Source organism: Carassius carassius, chromosome 36 (genome assembly GCF_963082965.1).
Source record: "Carassius carassius chromosome 36, fCarCar2.1, whole genome shotgun sequence".
Classification (NCBI taxonomy): Eukaryota; Metazoa; Chordata; class Actinopteri; order Cypriniformes; family Cyprinidae; genus Carassius; species Carassius carassius.
In genome coordinates this window covers 15,120,180-15,135,063 of record NC_081790.1, presented here as the reverse complement: position 1 = coordinate 15,135,063, position 14,884 = coordinate 15,120,180, and the positions used below count along the sequence as shown (strand labels likewise).

General features: G+C 36.2%; 1 protein-coding gene across 2 annotated transcripts in view; it reads right to left on the bottom strand.

Moving 5' to 3' along the window:
* The window catches only part of caln2 (calneuron 2), a 39,922-nt gene extending 33,414 nt beyond the window's left edge, over positions 1 to 6,508 (bottom strand). Inside the window, exon 1 of one of the 2 annotated variants that reach the window (XM_059526432.1) lies at positions 6,052 to 6,508. Coding sequence is in view for 1 of the 2 variants with exons in the window: in XM_059526431.1 (XP_059382414.1) it covers positions 5,170 to 5,291 (122 nt within the window). In the remaining variant the exon portion in view is untranslated. Of the gene's footprint in view, positions 1 to 5,169; positions 5,446 to 6,051 lie in introns of those variants that run through there. The other variant, XM_059526431.1, reaches the window with a different exon arrangement.
* Positions 6,509 to 14,884: the final 8,376 nt, after the last annotated feature.

The following is a 14,884-nucleotide window of genomic DNA, read 5'->3' as shown; positions in this document are numbered from 1 at the left end:
AGATAAGTTGCTGTATAATGTAGTGGCACAATTGTTCATGGATGGAAATCGTGGAGCTGTTTCTAGCAGCCTGCCAAAAGATGAGACATTTTCCACAGGCTTTAGGTTTTTGTTTTCTTACTGTTTTGAAATACTGTCAGGGCATCAGTGCTAGAATGTGTCTCGGGTGTCTGGTCTGTTTTACTCATTTTAGGCTTTGATGCTGTTAAAATGATCTAAAATAACTCAAACCCCAAGCTTTTCCAAAGTTTCCAAAGTTATAATGGGGAATCCTTGATTAATTCTACTCAGAGACACAAAGCCTCTGTTAAGAGAGTATCATGTGAATAAAGGGAAAATTACGAGGAGGTGACAGAGGGAGTGAAGCAGCTAATTTGTGGAGATGCTCACCAAGGACGATCCCTAGCTGTACAACAGGGATCTGTGCTACTGTAATTACCATAGATATTAACAGAGGCTTTAGCTGAAGGCAGCTTTGGGTGTAGTTTGATTGATACTGGGTTCAGTTAAGGGCAGCTACACATGAATATTTCAAAGAGCCATTGATAAGTCGGTTGGTTCACTTTTGGATATCAACACTATACAGTGTTGGGGAGTAACTAGTTACATGTAACGGCGTTACGTAATTTAATTACAAAATTATAGTAACTGTAATTAGTTACAGTTACTAAGAAAAAATGAGTAATTAAATTACAGTTACTTATGAAATTTTTTACGATTACAAAGGGGATTACATTTGAATATTTACACACATCCACATACAGATTTAACTGATTTCTTTCCCAAATTGCACTGACTATTCTGAGACGTACCGCCCTAATAATTTCTGGGATGCGGAAATACAGTCTGGTTCGTAGAATCCAGTCATAAAAACGGAATGCCTACCGTGGACGGAATATGCCACATTATGGATGACTAAATCAAAAGTAGGTCAGTACACTTGAATCAAAACATGACATGGACTAGTGTCTGTGAATATAAAGCCCCAAAAATGCAATATATGACTTGCACATTCTGCGTGTCTGTGGAAATCAGGCACGGACTGGACACCGGGAGAACCGGGACAATTCCCGGTGGCCTGGCAGCCGATTTTGCCCCACTATTTAATATCATTATTGTATAATTGCCTGCCGAATGTACTAAAGCGATCATTTGCGAATCCGCCATTTGATAATTAAATCTCTAATAAGTCATGAAGTGTTAGTCGTGACTCACGCGCTCTCCGTGCCTCCGCCAAACGGTTTGGATCAGACTCAGAGTATTCAATGAGAGAGAGAGAGAGAGAGAGAGAGAGAGAGAGAGAGAATAGAGAATAGAGTGTACTGCTGGAGCAGAGAAGCAGAACTATACTGTTCAGGGTTTCAGGTCAGTTTCATCTGTAAAGATGCTTTTTTGTCTTTGTTTTTTATTTATTTAATCAAGCAGCAGCACGTTGCTCATCAGTCATCACTCAAAATACTATATAAAGGACATCATTATTATCTGTTGTAATGTTACAGTAGGAATTTATTGGAAAAAAAAATCCAATTTTTTTTATAGGTTTAGGGGGAGCTACGACAGACAACAACACAACCCTTACGAAAATTAACATTTTAATATTTAACTATAAATCCAGAGAAAATGGTTACTATTGTTTAACTGTGATCACCAAAAATTTTAAATTATTTTACAAATGTATTTATTTAAAAATAAATACAAATCCATTTGCAAAAAAACAAAAAAAAAACAAGGTTATTTAACTTTTATATAGGCTAATAAAAGCATGGTAATTTTTTGTAAGGGAAAAACATGACTCGTGTACAGTATTAGGATTTTTCTATAAAGATATTGTAGTATTGTAGAGTATTGTATTGTAAAGTATAGTTTTGTTCAATATTGAGTATTAAAGTAATGAGAGAGATGGATAACAGGGCAAAATAAAGAGACTGAACAGAAAAATGGAAGTGAAGGTGCAGTTCAGGAGAGAACTTTTAATTATTTTGCATGTCCCCAAATTAAAGATTTAAACCTTTTTTATGTCAGGTCCATACAAAAAATAGTTTTGTCCATGAATTTGTTTGTATGAGTTTGAATTTTCCAGTCTGAATTTTTTTCCCAGTCCGCCCCTCCTGTAAATTAATGGCAAAGACATGGTTTCATTTACTACACATAGGCCTACTGAAGCTCGCAGTGTTTTCAACCTCTGCCGCCTCAATATAGGAGTACACGAGCACATAAACATAATTTCTAGAACTGCTCTGTGTCACTTCATGTGCATTTTACTTATTTTGAGAAAACTATCATCATATACAAAGAGACAGCAGTTCAAAAAACACCAATGTTTCAGGAGTTTATTACACAGAATACGTCACATGCTTATTAGATAACTGTATTTAAGTTGATGTATATGCTTTCATTTATTATTTAATTTTTTTACAAATTTAGAAAAGTAATCAAAAAGTACTCAAAAGTAATTAGTTACATTACTTTAATAAAGTAATTGAAAAAGTTACACTACTATTACATTTTAAACAGGGTAACTTGTAATCTGTAACCTATTACATTTCCAAAGTAACCTTCCCAACACTGACACTATAATGTTACATTTTTTGGGATCAGTAATTAATACTTTTATTCAGCATTAAATTCATCAAAACTGACACTGTTTGAAAAAAAAGTCTAATAAATGGTGTTCTTTTGAACATTCTATTCATCAAAAAAAACTGGAAAATGTAGTTACCACAAAACTGTTAAGCACTGTTCTTATCATTAATGTTATAAAGATATAATACTTGAATATTAGACATTTTTGAAAATGTAGTTAATGCATTAAATGTTCAAATATATTAACATTTGAATATTTTACAAATTTAGCTTTGTCATCATAGGAATTGATTCCATTTTTAAATATATTGAAATAAAATAAATAAAATATGTAATATAAATATATACATTTATAAAATAATTAAATAGTTTGATAATTAATTCTAATAATAATTCACAATACTGTTTTCTGTCATTTTGATCAATAAAATGCAACAAGGGAGAACATAAGAGCAAAAAAAAAGATGTTTTTTCAAAAAATCTTTTGAACGGTACTGTAGATGGAGCTCTTTATAAATAAAAATATAATTTAACACAATGCATTTAAAATAGTCTACACAAGGTCATTCAAACTGTTCCATTTCTCTGCATTTACTTGCTAAAAGACATGCACATTACAAATAACCAGGGCCAAATTGTACTGTATGTTGTTGCTTTGGTAACGGATTCTGAAGTGCATTATGCTGAGGTTGCCAGAGTAACCTTGACAAACATTCTATTCCAAAGCCTATATGCATACCAATCTGCCCCAAATCTAATTCACATGCAGTGTGTAAATGCTGATGTGAATAAATATTGAGTGAAACTGGAGTCACATTAAGCCCTTAGTGTGCTCAGAGAAAGAGCAGGAGACTGAAAGGAAGTGACATCCACTGTTGGCATGATAAATAACATATGATGCTATATTAATGGATTCTTCCCAGACATCCTTTATCCAGTCTGACTCATAGGATCTCATGGGACAAACACATCGCCCAGTACTGGAAGAGGTGTGAGGCTCTTACACATCATGTGTAGCAGATGCTATCTTGGCTTTTTGGTTTTGCACATCTGCTCCTGGCTCTGATCCAGGACCTTTTAAAGAGGGTTCACTACCATTTGGGTTACAGATGCTGCAACTACATGTTAGCCAGTTCATTAAAGACCAAAACAGAAACACATAATGTGCCACAACAACAAGGATGCACCTTCACAAGGTCAACTGCTGCTGCATCCAAAGCAATAGAAGACATTCAGTCAAACAAAGGGTAATAAGCCTAACAAAGGTACTGAATAAAGACAAAATCACCCAAGTGGCATCTGAGACAGAATTATGTGTCCTTCACAAGGTGACTGAAATTGCAAACTGAAGCTGATTTTGACTGAAATGCAAAAACTGAATGTTTAGTCCACAAATAATGCCAGTCTTCAAATGTTAATCTTATGAATTGTCTTTAAAAAGATGAGGAAAGAGATAGAGAAGCAGTAAAAAATCTGACATCGTGAGTGAAGCTGCATCAGAGAAATGTCAGAGCTGCTCCAGGGACCCTTTGCATGCTGTGAAACACTTAACACTGAGTGTTCATAACAGTCACATCAAAAACACAGTTCAACCCTTCCACTTTGGTTTAAATGTCACCTTTTTCAATATAAAATGTGCATGTGAAGTTTAGGGCTGAAACACCAGCTTCAAGAGACCATAAAGATAAACTAAAGCAAACCAAGACAACTGCATGACAATTGTGGCACATCATGTAAAAGTGGAAATGTGTAGTTGTTACCAGTTTGCTCTTTTGGTAACACTTTATTTTAAGGATTTATTTGCTTCTAGTTGCTTATTAACATGCATTTTACTAGCATATTGACTGTTTATTAGTACTTATAACACACATATTAATGCCTTATTCTGCATGACCATATTTTAGATCCCTTGATCCTACCCCACACCTAAACTTAACAACTACCTTACTATTAATAAGCAGCAAATTTAGGAGTTTACTGAGGGAAAAGTCATACAATCGTTAATAGTGAATATGTGTTCCCTATTGTTAAGTGTTGTCCGCAATTTCTATATGTTCAGCCCAGTAAAATCAAATCTGTTAATGAAACTGAATGTCTTGTTAAAACAGTAAAGATGTTTGCTTTGCATAAATGCACTAAATATTTGGTTACTACATGAAGCATATTTTCACTTGACAAAACATTCAAAAATGAGAATTGTCACTTTTCATATAAAAAGCCTAAATAAATGCAACTTTATCAGCTTAAACACCAGCCTTCAACAGATGTCTAATAGGCTATTACAGCTAAAAAAGCTTTTTGTTTGTCTGGTCTCTGTGAAAGCTAAAAATCAAGCATCAGTCCCTGACACTCAATTATGATTCAAAGACACCAGAGACGAACAGAGCTCTCTCACACAGTGCCAGTAAACGATCTGCACAGAACACTGCACTCCCCTCAATAACAGCTAAACTGCCTCTGATAATGAAGAACAAAACAAAGGGGGGTTTCGTCCCCTGTTTAAAATCATTAAAGGCCTTTTTACAAGTTTTCAACTCTGTTAACCTAAAAACAACATGCTGTGAGCCCAAGACGCCTCTCCGTTACCTCCACGGCTCTGAGTGACTCTGGACGCACAGCTCCGTTTCCTCTTCTCCGTAAGTTGGACACGGACCGGACACATCCACGTTGGGCAAAAGCAATTCTAACCCATGCTTTTCCGGACCCATTATCGTTTATTATAATATCGGTAGTATTGAAGAAAATATCTGGACTATTAGAACGTTTTACGCTGACGTCCCAGCAAAACTCGAGCGAAATCCCTGCCGCTTGCGTTTCCACGGACAGCCCAGGCGAAGAGCTCGGAGTGCGGGCTTGTAGCCTTCAGTCCCCTCGCCCCTGGAGACTGGAGTGACAAGCCATAACTCACTCGTGCCATACATCACTAGTCCTTCAAATATCACCTTGCTCTTACCGTGAATGAACGCCCCGGCCACCAACACTATTTAAATAGGTTAAGCATCACTGGGTGGCATTTTATTGTCAATATTTTATTATCGAAATTTAAATGTGGACGTTAATTAGATAAGGTTTAATTATGCATAAGACAATATATACAGTATTATCGAGACCGAATATAAAGCATCCAAATGTTTCCTGGTACAGCGATCAGATTCGTAAATATTTTATTGCTATTTCGTGATTGACCAGAAAGCCGTGTACTACTAAAGTTTTATATTTACTGCCAAAAAAGCAAACTAAGATTCAAGTGAATTGTCCAAATTTACATTATTAGAGTATTTATTACCAAACTAACTTTTTTGATGCAGAATTCCTTGAGAAAAAAATGCCAAAGATCGTCCCTTGAATATCCCTCTACGCTGTTTATTGGACCCTATTGCTTTCACAACAGGTGCCATCATATAACCCCGTTTTTATTCGCCTTACACCTGCATCTAGGCATGTAGACATCCTATGAATTGCACTCACCTCCTCAAAGACTCTGTTTCTTAATTCGCAAAGTCTCAGGGCGTTTATAAAGCCAGTGTTGTGAAATGTTCTCGGTTGGAGTTACGGTTGTCGTTGGTCTCATATGTAGTATGCTGTACAGACTAATTCAGAAGAAAAACAGTGACATTTTCAGTTGCCCCAGTTATCTCCTCTCGGTCGCGTTGGCATGTGGCAGCCCCATTGCCACCGCGGCAGAGTTTTTTGAAGATCCATCAGGTGAACTGCTCATTCCAAAAGCCACTGTCGTATATTTTAAAGTTCAACCATTTAATAGATGTGCTCGGAAATGCCCCCGTCTCGCGCTCGCATCGTGCGTAACAGGCGTTCTCCGCCGCGCACCCGAGGGTGTGTTGCATTTAAAGTCCTTGCCGAATGCACCCGGGCAGATTTATAGCGTCTTAAAAATGGAGTCCCCCTTCACTTGTGTGTGTCTTGCGGAAACACGCTAAAAAAAAACCCAATCTTTTATGTCGCAATAAATCTATTGTGCCGATAACGTCTGAGATGGGCGCGCTGCCCTGCAGCCATTGAACGGCTGGAGTACAGCCGATCTGCTCCAGAATGTTTCCCTCCTTCAGAGATCTAGCAGGTGTGTCAGAGAGAGTGGTGTAGGGTGGAGTTAAAAATAGATCAGTAATGTATCACTATTAGCAGACAGAGACAAAATGCCCACATTTCTGCTGTGTTTATTTACTGAGGTTTGTAATTTGACAGAATGAACACATAGACGAGTGTCTAACTTTGTTTTTTGTTTTTTTTGTTTGTTTGTTTTTTTTTTGCAAATTTGGTATACTATTTCAGTATTTATTTGGTGTAAGTTGTTATGCTGACAAGTTGAGACCAGGTGTCAGAGAGAGTTGACATCATTTTGTGATCATTTTTATTCATTATACCTTCATCAAAATAATCACACATTTTAAACCACATGTTAATTTTGATATCTTGGAGTCAGGTTACATTACTCCTAAATCTATAGGGCTTACTGTGTGAAAGCTGGAGGAACGTGTTCAACATGTTCTTGCACCTTTATGTACAGTATAAATGACATGGAGGATAGACCACTTTACTCATAGCATCCAATTTTTATCACAATCATTCAGAGAAGATAGTTCACTGTTTGAAAAGTACAGGGCAGCCAACTCCCTGCAATTTCATATAATGAGCATGCTTTGGTTGAAAAATGGCAGTTCTTCTGCTAAATGGCATTCAGAAGCAAAAAACAAAAAACAGAAACAATGTCGAACTGATGATGTTGACCATTGTGCGGTTCATTACGGACTCGTGTATATATATGTATATATATATTCTACCTGTTGAACACTGCAAGGTCTTGATGACACAGTGGCTGCCTGTCGGACACAAACTACCTCATTTTTAATCCTGAAAGATTGATTTAGCAAAGTGAGAATTTTATGTTGTATTTTCTTTCTTTCAAAAGTGGCAGAATTACTTCATTATCCTTCTTTTATTCTCAATAGCCTGTGGCTGCATTGCCCAAAGGTGTAGTGATCATGCATTTTCAATTATGGTGTATTCTTACTAATTAAAAATAAGACCATTAACACAGTCTCAAAGGGTAAACATGCACTGCTTAATAGTTTGTGACAAAAAAAAGGAAAAGATAACAGAAGCGTGAATGAATGTCATTGATAATTACTTTAGTTATTTTCTCACTTGAAGTTTATTTGAAATGTATCTGGTCCTCTGAGAACCTATAAGGAAGCGACACAAATGCATTAAATATTTAGCTTTTATCTGTTTAATTGGCAATTGAAGCCATGTTGGCATGAAGAAATCAGTTCAACAGCAGCATCACAAATGACCTTGAGATGGCATTGAAGTGCTTGCTACTACTGCAGATGGGAAAAGATAAACCTATTCTTCATATGAATGTTGACTACAGAACGATGCTCTTAAAAATAAAAGTTCTTTTATTGGCATTGATGGTTCCATGAAGAACCTTGCACTAAAGGTTCTTTAGCGAGGGAAAGAGTTCTTTAGATTTTGCAAAAGTTCCTCAAAAAATTGTATTTTAAGATAAATTAAACAATAAATGTTTCAATTGACTACACAGTTATTGATTCACCACATTTAGGTCAAGCTTCCATCAAGAAGTTTGAAGCTTCAATAGAGAATCTATCCTGCATATTTCATGAGGTCATTTTAAGATTTGTATTGTATTGAAAGACTCCATGTGAATGAAAAGTCATGGTTGGTTTGACGTAGACCATTCCATCCCATTCCATCACACACACCATAAACACTAAATGTTTGTAAATGACACTTGGAGTTGAAGAATGTGCTGCATAAAACAAGATGTAACATATGGATGCTGTCATTACCTCATAGATCAGGTCTAATTCAATTCACCCAGGCTTCATTAAAATGCTTCAAGGCCTTTGGAATGGAAATTACCCCTCCTAAAAATGTGCTAAATCTGCAAGTCATATATTCTGTTCTTCTCTTTGCATTATATACACTTAATCTTCAATCCCTGAGCATAGTAAACTGTTTAATAAGATCAGAATGAGATCCTCTCAGTACAAAAGATGAATGGAAGATTTTTCACGAAGCCAGATTTTACAAATAAATGCAACAATAATGTTAATCATAAATTTGAATTTACAATGAAAAGATAAAATCATTTTAAAACAAGAAGACAGTTATCTTAGCAAATGCACCATTTCTCTTTTCTTTATCCATCTCTGCCAGTAAAGTCGAGCACAAAAATGATACAGAGCATAAAAAACAATATTTGCTATGGATCCCTTTTAATCTTGTGAAAGTGGGTCTTGTTGCTGTCACTTAATAAAAATGACACAAGCACACTGCAAAAGATAAAGTGACAACATTTAAGAGATCTCTAGAGGTTTTCACGGGAATTGTGGAAGAATAACGAAAAGAAAGATAGTTAAAAAAAATCATGATATCATCATTTCAAGTGCCAACATGTTTAAATCAAACATGCAAATTAATATTCAAATACATGCATTTTTAAACTAATTTAAAGGAAAATGTGTTTAAATTAATTATAATTGATTATTAAATTACATTTTTTTAATGAATTTAAACTATTTACAACATCTTTGAATACCTGTTTTCTACTGTTAATTACTGATCTTTGTAATTTAGCAGATCTAAAGCAATTTACAGTTATTGCATAAGTCTCTTTGGAGCAATCTTGTAGTGGCAGGTCAGCATCTCTGCATTTCAGGAAGTGTCACTTCTAGGTTTTCAATTCTTAAGTGTATGCAATCCTGACTCCATAGCATTCCAGCATACTTGAACTACATGTAACCCTGTTTATTTATTTTCGCTTTGTTTGTGTTTTAGAAACTGGGCCAGGGTCCAAATGTTCCTTTTGGGGGCATTAACAGGAAGTTGGCTTGGATTTTTGATAAAATATACAGAAAGTCATTGCACATAAGAGCCCTATACAACACCCTTGACAACTTCTCTTCACTCGCAAACCAACTGTGAAGGCCCTTCTCCTTTTGTTTCTACTCCACTCACGATCACCACAAGATCCATCTGTTTATTTACTCTTACTGCCATCACTGAAATGAATTTGCCTGGATTCAGCACAGAAGAAAGTCTGCTGAGCCTTTGTCCTTGAGCCAGAAAATTCAATTGACTTGCTTCAACACATATACATGTTGCATAAATGAATTATGTATCAAATGACTAACAAAGTGCGGCAGGACTGGCTGAGGGTAAAAAAGCAAACCAACAAATACATAAATAGCTAAATATAGTCATCAGGGGCATTAATAATTCTTAGATGAAAGTTATCTCTTCCCAGTGAATGGAACATTAATCCTTACACAAGCCACTTTCTAGGGATAAAGATGACATCACTTTATGTAAACTCACAATTTAGAGAAAAAAGCAAGAATTGTAAGGACTGAGATAAATTTTTTTACAAATGAATTGTGACTTTTTACAGTTCAGACCTTTTCTCACAATTGTGATTTTTCTTTCTTGGAAATGTAGGAAAAAAGTCAGAATTGTGAGATGAAACATAAAAAAAAAAAATGCTCATCTTGCACTAGCTCTGCGATGTGTGTCTGCGACTTCACACATTGCATAATCACATTGGAAAGGTCATGCGTGTTTAGTAGTTAACTTCATTTCAAAAAGGAAGGGTAGGGCAAAAAACACTATATAATTTTTCTCCTCCAACTTCAGAATTGTCCAGCATCGCTGTTTTATGTTTTTTGTAAAGGTTGTTTGACTTTCTTTGCATGTTTGCTTTGTAAACACTGAGTTGGTTTTTCTACCCAGACGTGCACAGACCTCCGGAGGGGCAGGGTCTAAGCCATGTTGCTAGGGCACAGTTGCAGTCAAAATTCCAATCTGGGGGCACACAGACAGGACCACAAGGGCACTTTAGTGTTGGCGATTAAAGGGGTAGGGGCTTGAGCCGCAAACGGAAATTCTAGAAATAAACTAATCCTTATTCTAAAAATAAACTAATAGGATATTCATGGACTCTTTCTGCAGGCTACATTGTAACATGAGTAAGTAGCAACATTGGTTATATAAAAATTGTGTACTGTCTGAGTAGGTATTTCCTTTGAATAATTACTTCGCAATTGTTATAAAGTCCCAATTCGCATACTTATGCAAAAAATACACCCCTAAAATGTGCACTTTGAATACTCGGGTGATGCACTTAACCTCTTACTTAAACGGAAAAAAAAGCATTAAATTCTGTTAATTTCATGTACTCATTTGTTGCAAAGAAAAAAAACTCTTTATGAGTGAGTGATTAAATCATTCCCTCAACCAATTAATTGATCAAAACATTGGGACATGTGACTTACTTCATGAAAGGCAAGGCAGGCAAGGCAAGTTTATTTATATTTATTTATGTTAATTCAAAGTGCTTTACATAAAAGAAAGTAAAATAATAATGAAGAAAAATAATAACAAGAATAAAACAAGCAATTTTAAAACTTTACTTATTTAAAAAATTTACTTATTTAAAATGAATTTAAAACAGTTAGAAAATGATTTTACATGAAATAAAATAAAAAAACTGTGAAAATATAGTGCAATCAGTTCGGACATTGCACAGTGCTCATTCAATAAATGCACAGCTAAACAGATGAGTTTTAAGTCTAGATTTAAATGTTACTAGTGTTTTAGCACATCTGATCTCTTCTGGAAGCTGATTCCAACTGCAGGCGGCATAGTAACTAAAGGTGGACTCCCCTTGTTTTGTGTGAACCCTTGGTATTTCTAACTGACTCGATCCTAATGATCTGAGTGCTCCGTTAGGTTTATATTCTGTGAGCATATCTGAAATATATTTCGGTCCTAAGTCATTTAGTGACTTATATACGAGTAAAAGTACTTTAAAATCAATCCTAAATGTAACTGGAAGCCAGTGTAAGGACCTTAGGACTGGTGTGATATGCTCAGATTTTCTGGTTCTAGTCAGAATCCTGGCAGCAGCGTTTTGGATGAGCTGCAGCTGTCTAATGGTCTTTTTGGGAAGGCCGGTGAGGAGCCCATTACAATAGTCAACCCTGCTGGTGATGAAGGCATGAACTAGTTTCTCCAAGTCTTGACTTGAAACAAAACATCTAATTCTTGCAATGTTTTTTGAATGATAGTATGCTGATTTAGTTACTGATTTGACATGACTACTGAAACTAAGGTCAATCTCCAGAATCACACCAAGATTCCTGACTTGATTTTTAGTTGTTTGACCCCTAGAGTCAAGGTATGCATTCACCTTGAACACTTCATCTTTGTTTCCAAATGCAATGACTTCAGTTTTTTCCTTGTTTAACTGAAGAAAGTTCTGGCACATCCAACTATTAATTTCTTCAATGCATTGGCAGAGGGAGTCAATGGGGCTGTAGTCATTTGGCTAGGTAAATCTGGGTATCATCAGCATAGCTGTGATAGGCAATTTGGTTCTTTCTCATTATTTGACTTAGTGGGAGCATATACAGGCTAAACAAGAGCGGTGCAAGAATTGACCCTTGTGGGACTCCGCATGTAATGGACATCCACTTAGACTTATGCTCTCCTGTACTCACATAATAGCCTCTCCCTTCTAAGTATGACCTGAACCATTTGAGTACCATCCCAGAAAGCCCGACCCAGTTTTCCAGTCTCTCTAGTAGTATGTTATGATCGACAGTGTCAAATGCAGCACTGAGATCTAGCAATACCAGCACCGATATTTTGCCAGAGTCACAATTTAAGCGAATATCATTTATTATCTTAATGAGTGCTGTCTCTGTGCTGTGATGCGGTCGAAAACCAGATTGAAAAATGTCCAGGTATCCATTTGAGTTTAAGTATTTGTTCAGCTGATTAAAAACTACCTTTTCTATAATTTTGCCTATAAAAGGAAGATAAGATATTGGTCTAAAATTGCTCAGAATGGTGTTATCAAGATTGCTCTTTTTCAGGAGGGGCTTAACAACTGCAGTTTTTAAGGAGTTTGGAAATGTCCCAGAAAGAAGTGCTTCTAAGCAGTTAAGCACACTTTTGAAAAAAGATGTTGGAAGTGTGTCGAGATAGCAGGTTGACGATTTTAGGTGCTGCACTATGTCTTCCAGAATTTTGCTATCAATTTCTTCAAAAATAGACATAATATCTTTTTGATATTGTGGCATAATATGTCTGACCTCTGCATTACCTGAGGATGTGCTAATCGCCTTCCTAATATTGATGATCTTCTCAGAAAAGAAGGATGCAAACTCATTGCATTTGCTGTCTAAGAGCATTTCACTGGGAATCTGACTTGGGGGGTTTGTCAGTCTCTCAACATTGGCAAAAACAGTACGAGTGTTATTTAAAGGGTTAGTTTACCCAGATAGCAAATTTATGTAATTAATAACTTACCCTCATGTTGTTTCAAACCCGTAAGACCTCAGTTTATCTTTGGAACACAGTTTAAGATATTTTAGATTTAGTCAGAGAGCTCTCAGTCCCGCCATTGAAGCTGTGTGTACGGTATACTGTCCATGTCCAGAAAGGTAAGAAAAACATCATCAAAGTAGTCCATGTGACATCAGAGGGTCAGTTAGTCTTTTGTTCGCTATCTGGCTCGGCTCGGTGTTCATCTTCAGTTCTCTCTTCACAGCAGTTCAGTCAGTGTACTGTTTGAGTGCATGCATTACTCTGGGATATTGGTTTGTTTGAACTCAGAGGGAGTGTCAGCCACATAAAAAAAGTTAACAGCTTAAGTCATTTGTGGATTAATGCGTATTAGAGATGCAAACCGTTTAAAACGATTCAGTTCGATTTGGTGAACTGAATGATTCGTTCGCGAAACAGATATCCAGCTGCTTTGTTTTGAACTCTCTCTCACAACAGACATGGAAGAGAAGACAATGCTGAATAAAGTCGTCTTTTTTTTTGTTTGTTTTTTTTTTGTTTGTTTTTTTTACTATTTTTGGACCAAAATGTATTTTCGATGCTTCAAAAAATTCTTACCGACCCTCTGATGTCACATGGACTACTTTGATGATGTTTTTCTTACCTTTCTGGACATGGACAGTATACCGTACACACAGCTTCAATGGAGGGACTGAGAGCTCTCTGACTAAATCTAAAATATCTTAAACTGTGTTCCAAAGATAAACGGAGGTTTTACGGGTTTGAAACAACATCAGGGTAAGTTATTAATTACATAAATTTGCTATCTGGGTGAACTAACCCTTTAAGTTACTGTTTATAAGGTTTGAGAATAAATTCTGTCTAGCTGTGGCTAGTTTCACATTAAAAGCATGAAGGCAGTCTTTATAGATGCTATAGTGAATTTCAAGTTTTGTCTTCCGCCACATCCGCTCTGCTTTTCTGCATTGTCTTTCCATAGTCTGAACTGCTGTTGATCTTCTACAAAACTGATTTCTGTCTGTTTGTTTTCTTACTGACTATTATTGCAGCAATATCATCAATAACATTCTTAACTTTTGAGTTAAAGGAATCAAGGAGAGTATCAACAGAGTCTGCAGAAATGCTTGGTGTTAAAGATATAGCCTCCATAAATAGTACACTTGTGCTCTCGTTAATGCATCTCCTTCTGACAGAGACCGATCTAGATTCAGTTGTAGCAGACATCAAAATATCAAAGAAAATACAGAAGTGATCAGATAGCGCTATGTCCTTAATAACAATGGATGAAATGTTTAGACCCCTACTGATGATTAAGTCTAGAGTGTGTCCACCTTTGTGTGTGGGTCCATGCACATGCTGAGTCAAGTCAAAAGTGTTTAGAACCGTTATCATTTCTTTTGTAGTTTTGTTTTCTGCATTATCTATGTGAATATTAAAATCCCATGCAATAGCAAAACAGTCAAACTCTAAGGAAATCATTGATAACATTTCTGTGACCTCTTCAACAAAGGCTGGAGAGTATTTTGGAGGCCTGTAAATAATAATAAACAGAATGTGTGGAGCACCTTTCAGCACAATCCCTAGATATTCAAAAGACAAGTACTGACCAAATGACACTTGCTTGCATTGATAGACATCTTTAAATAGAGCAGCTACACCCCCACCTCTCCTAACAATCCTGCAGACACTCATGTAAGTGAAGTTAAGAGGGGCTGCTTCATTGAGGACTGTTGCATTGCAGCTGTCTTCAAGCCATGTTTCGTTTAGAAACATAAAATCCAGATTGTTTGTGGTTATAAAGTCATTGATTAGAAATGATTTATTTTTTAGTGAGCGAATGTTTAAAGATGCTAACTTGATGGCTGTGCTTTGTGCCTTTACATCAATCTTAGTTTGATGCATAATAGGCCGCAGATTAGATGAGTTTGGCCTTCGGCTTGAGATGGCC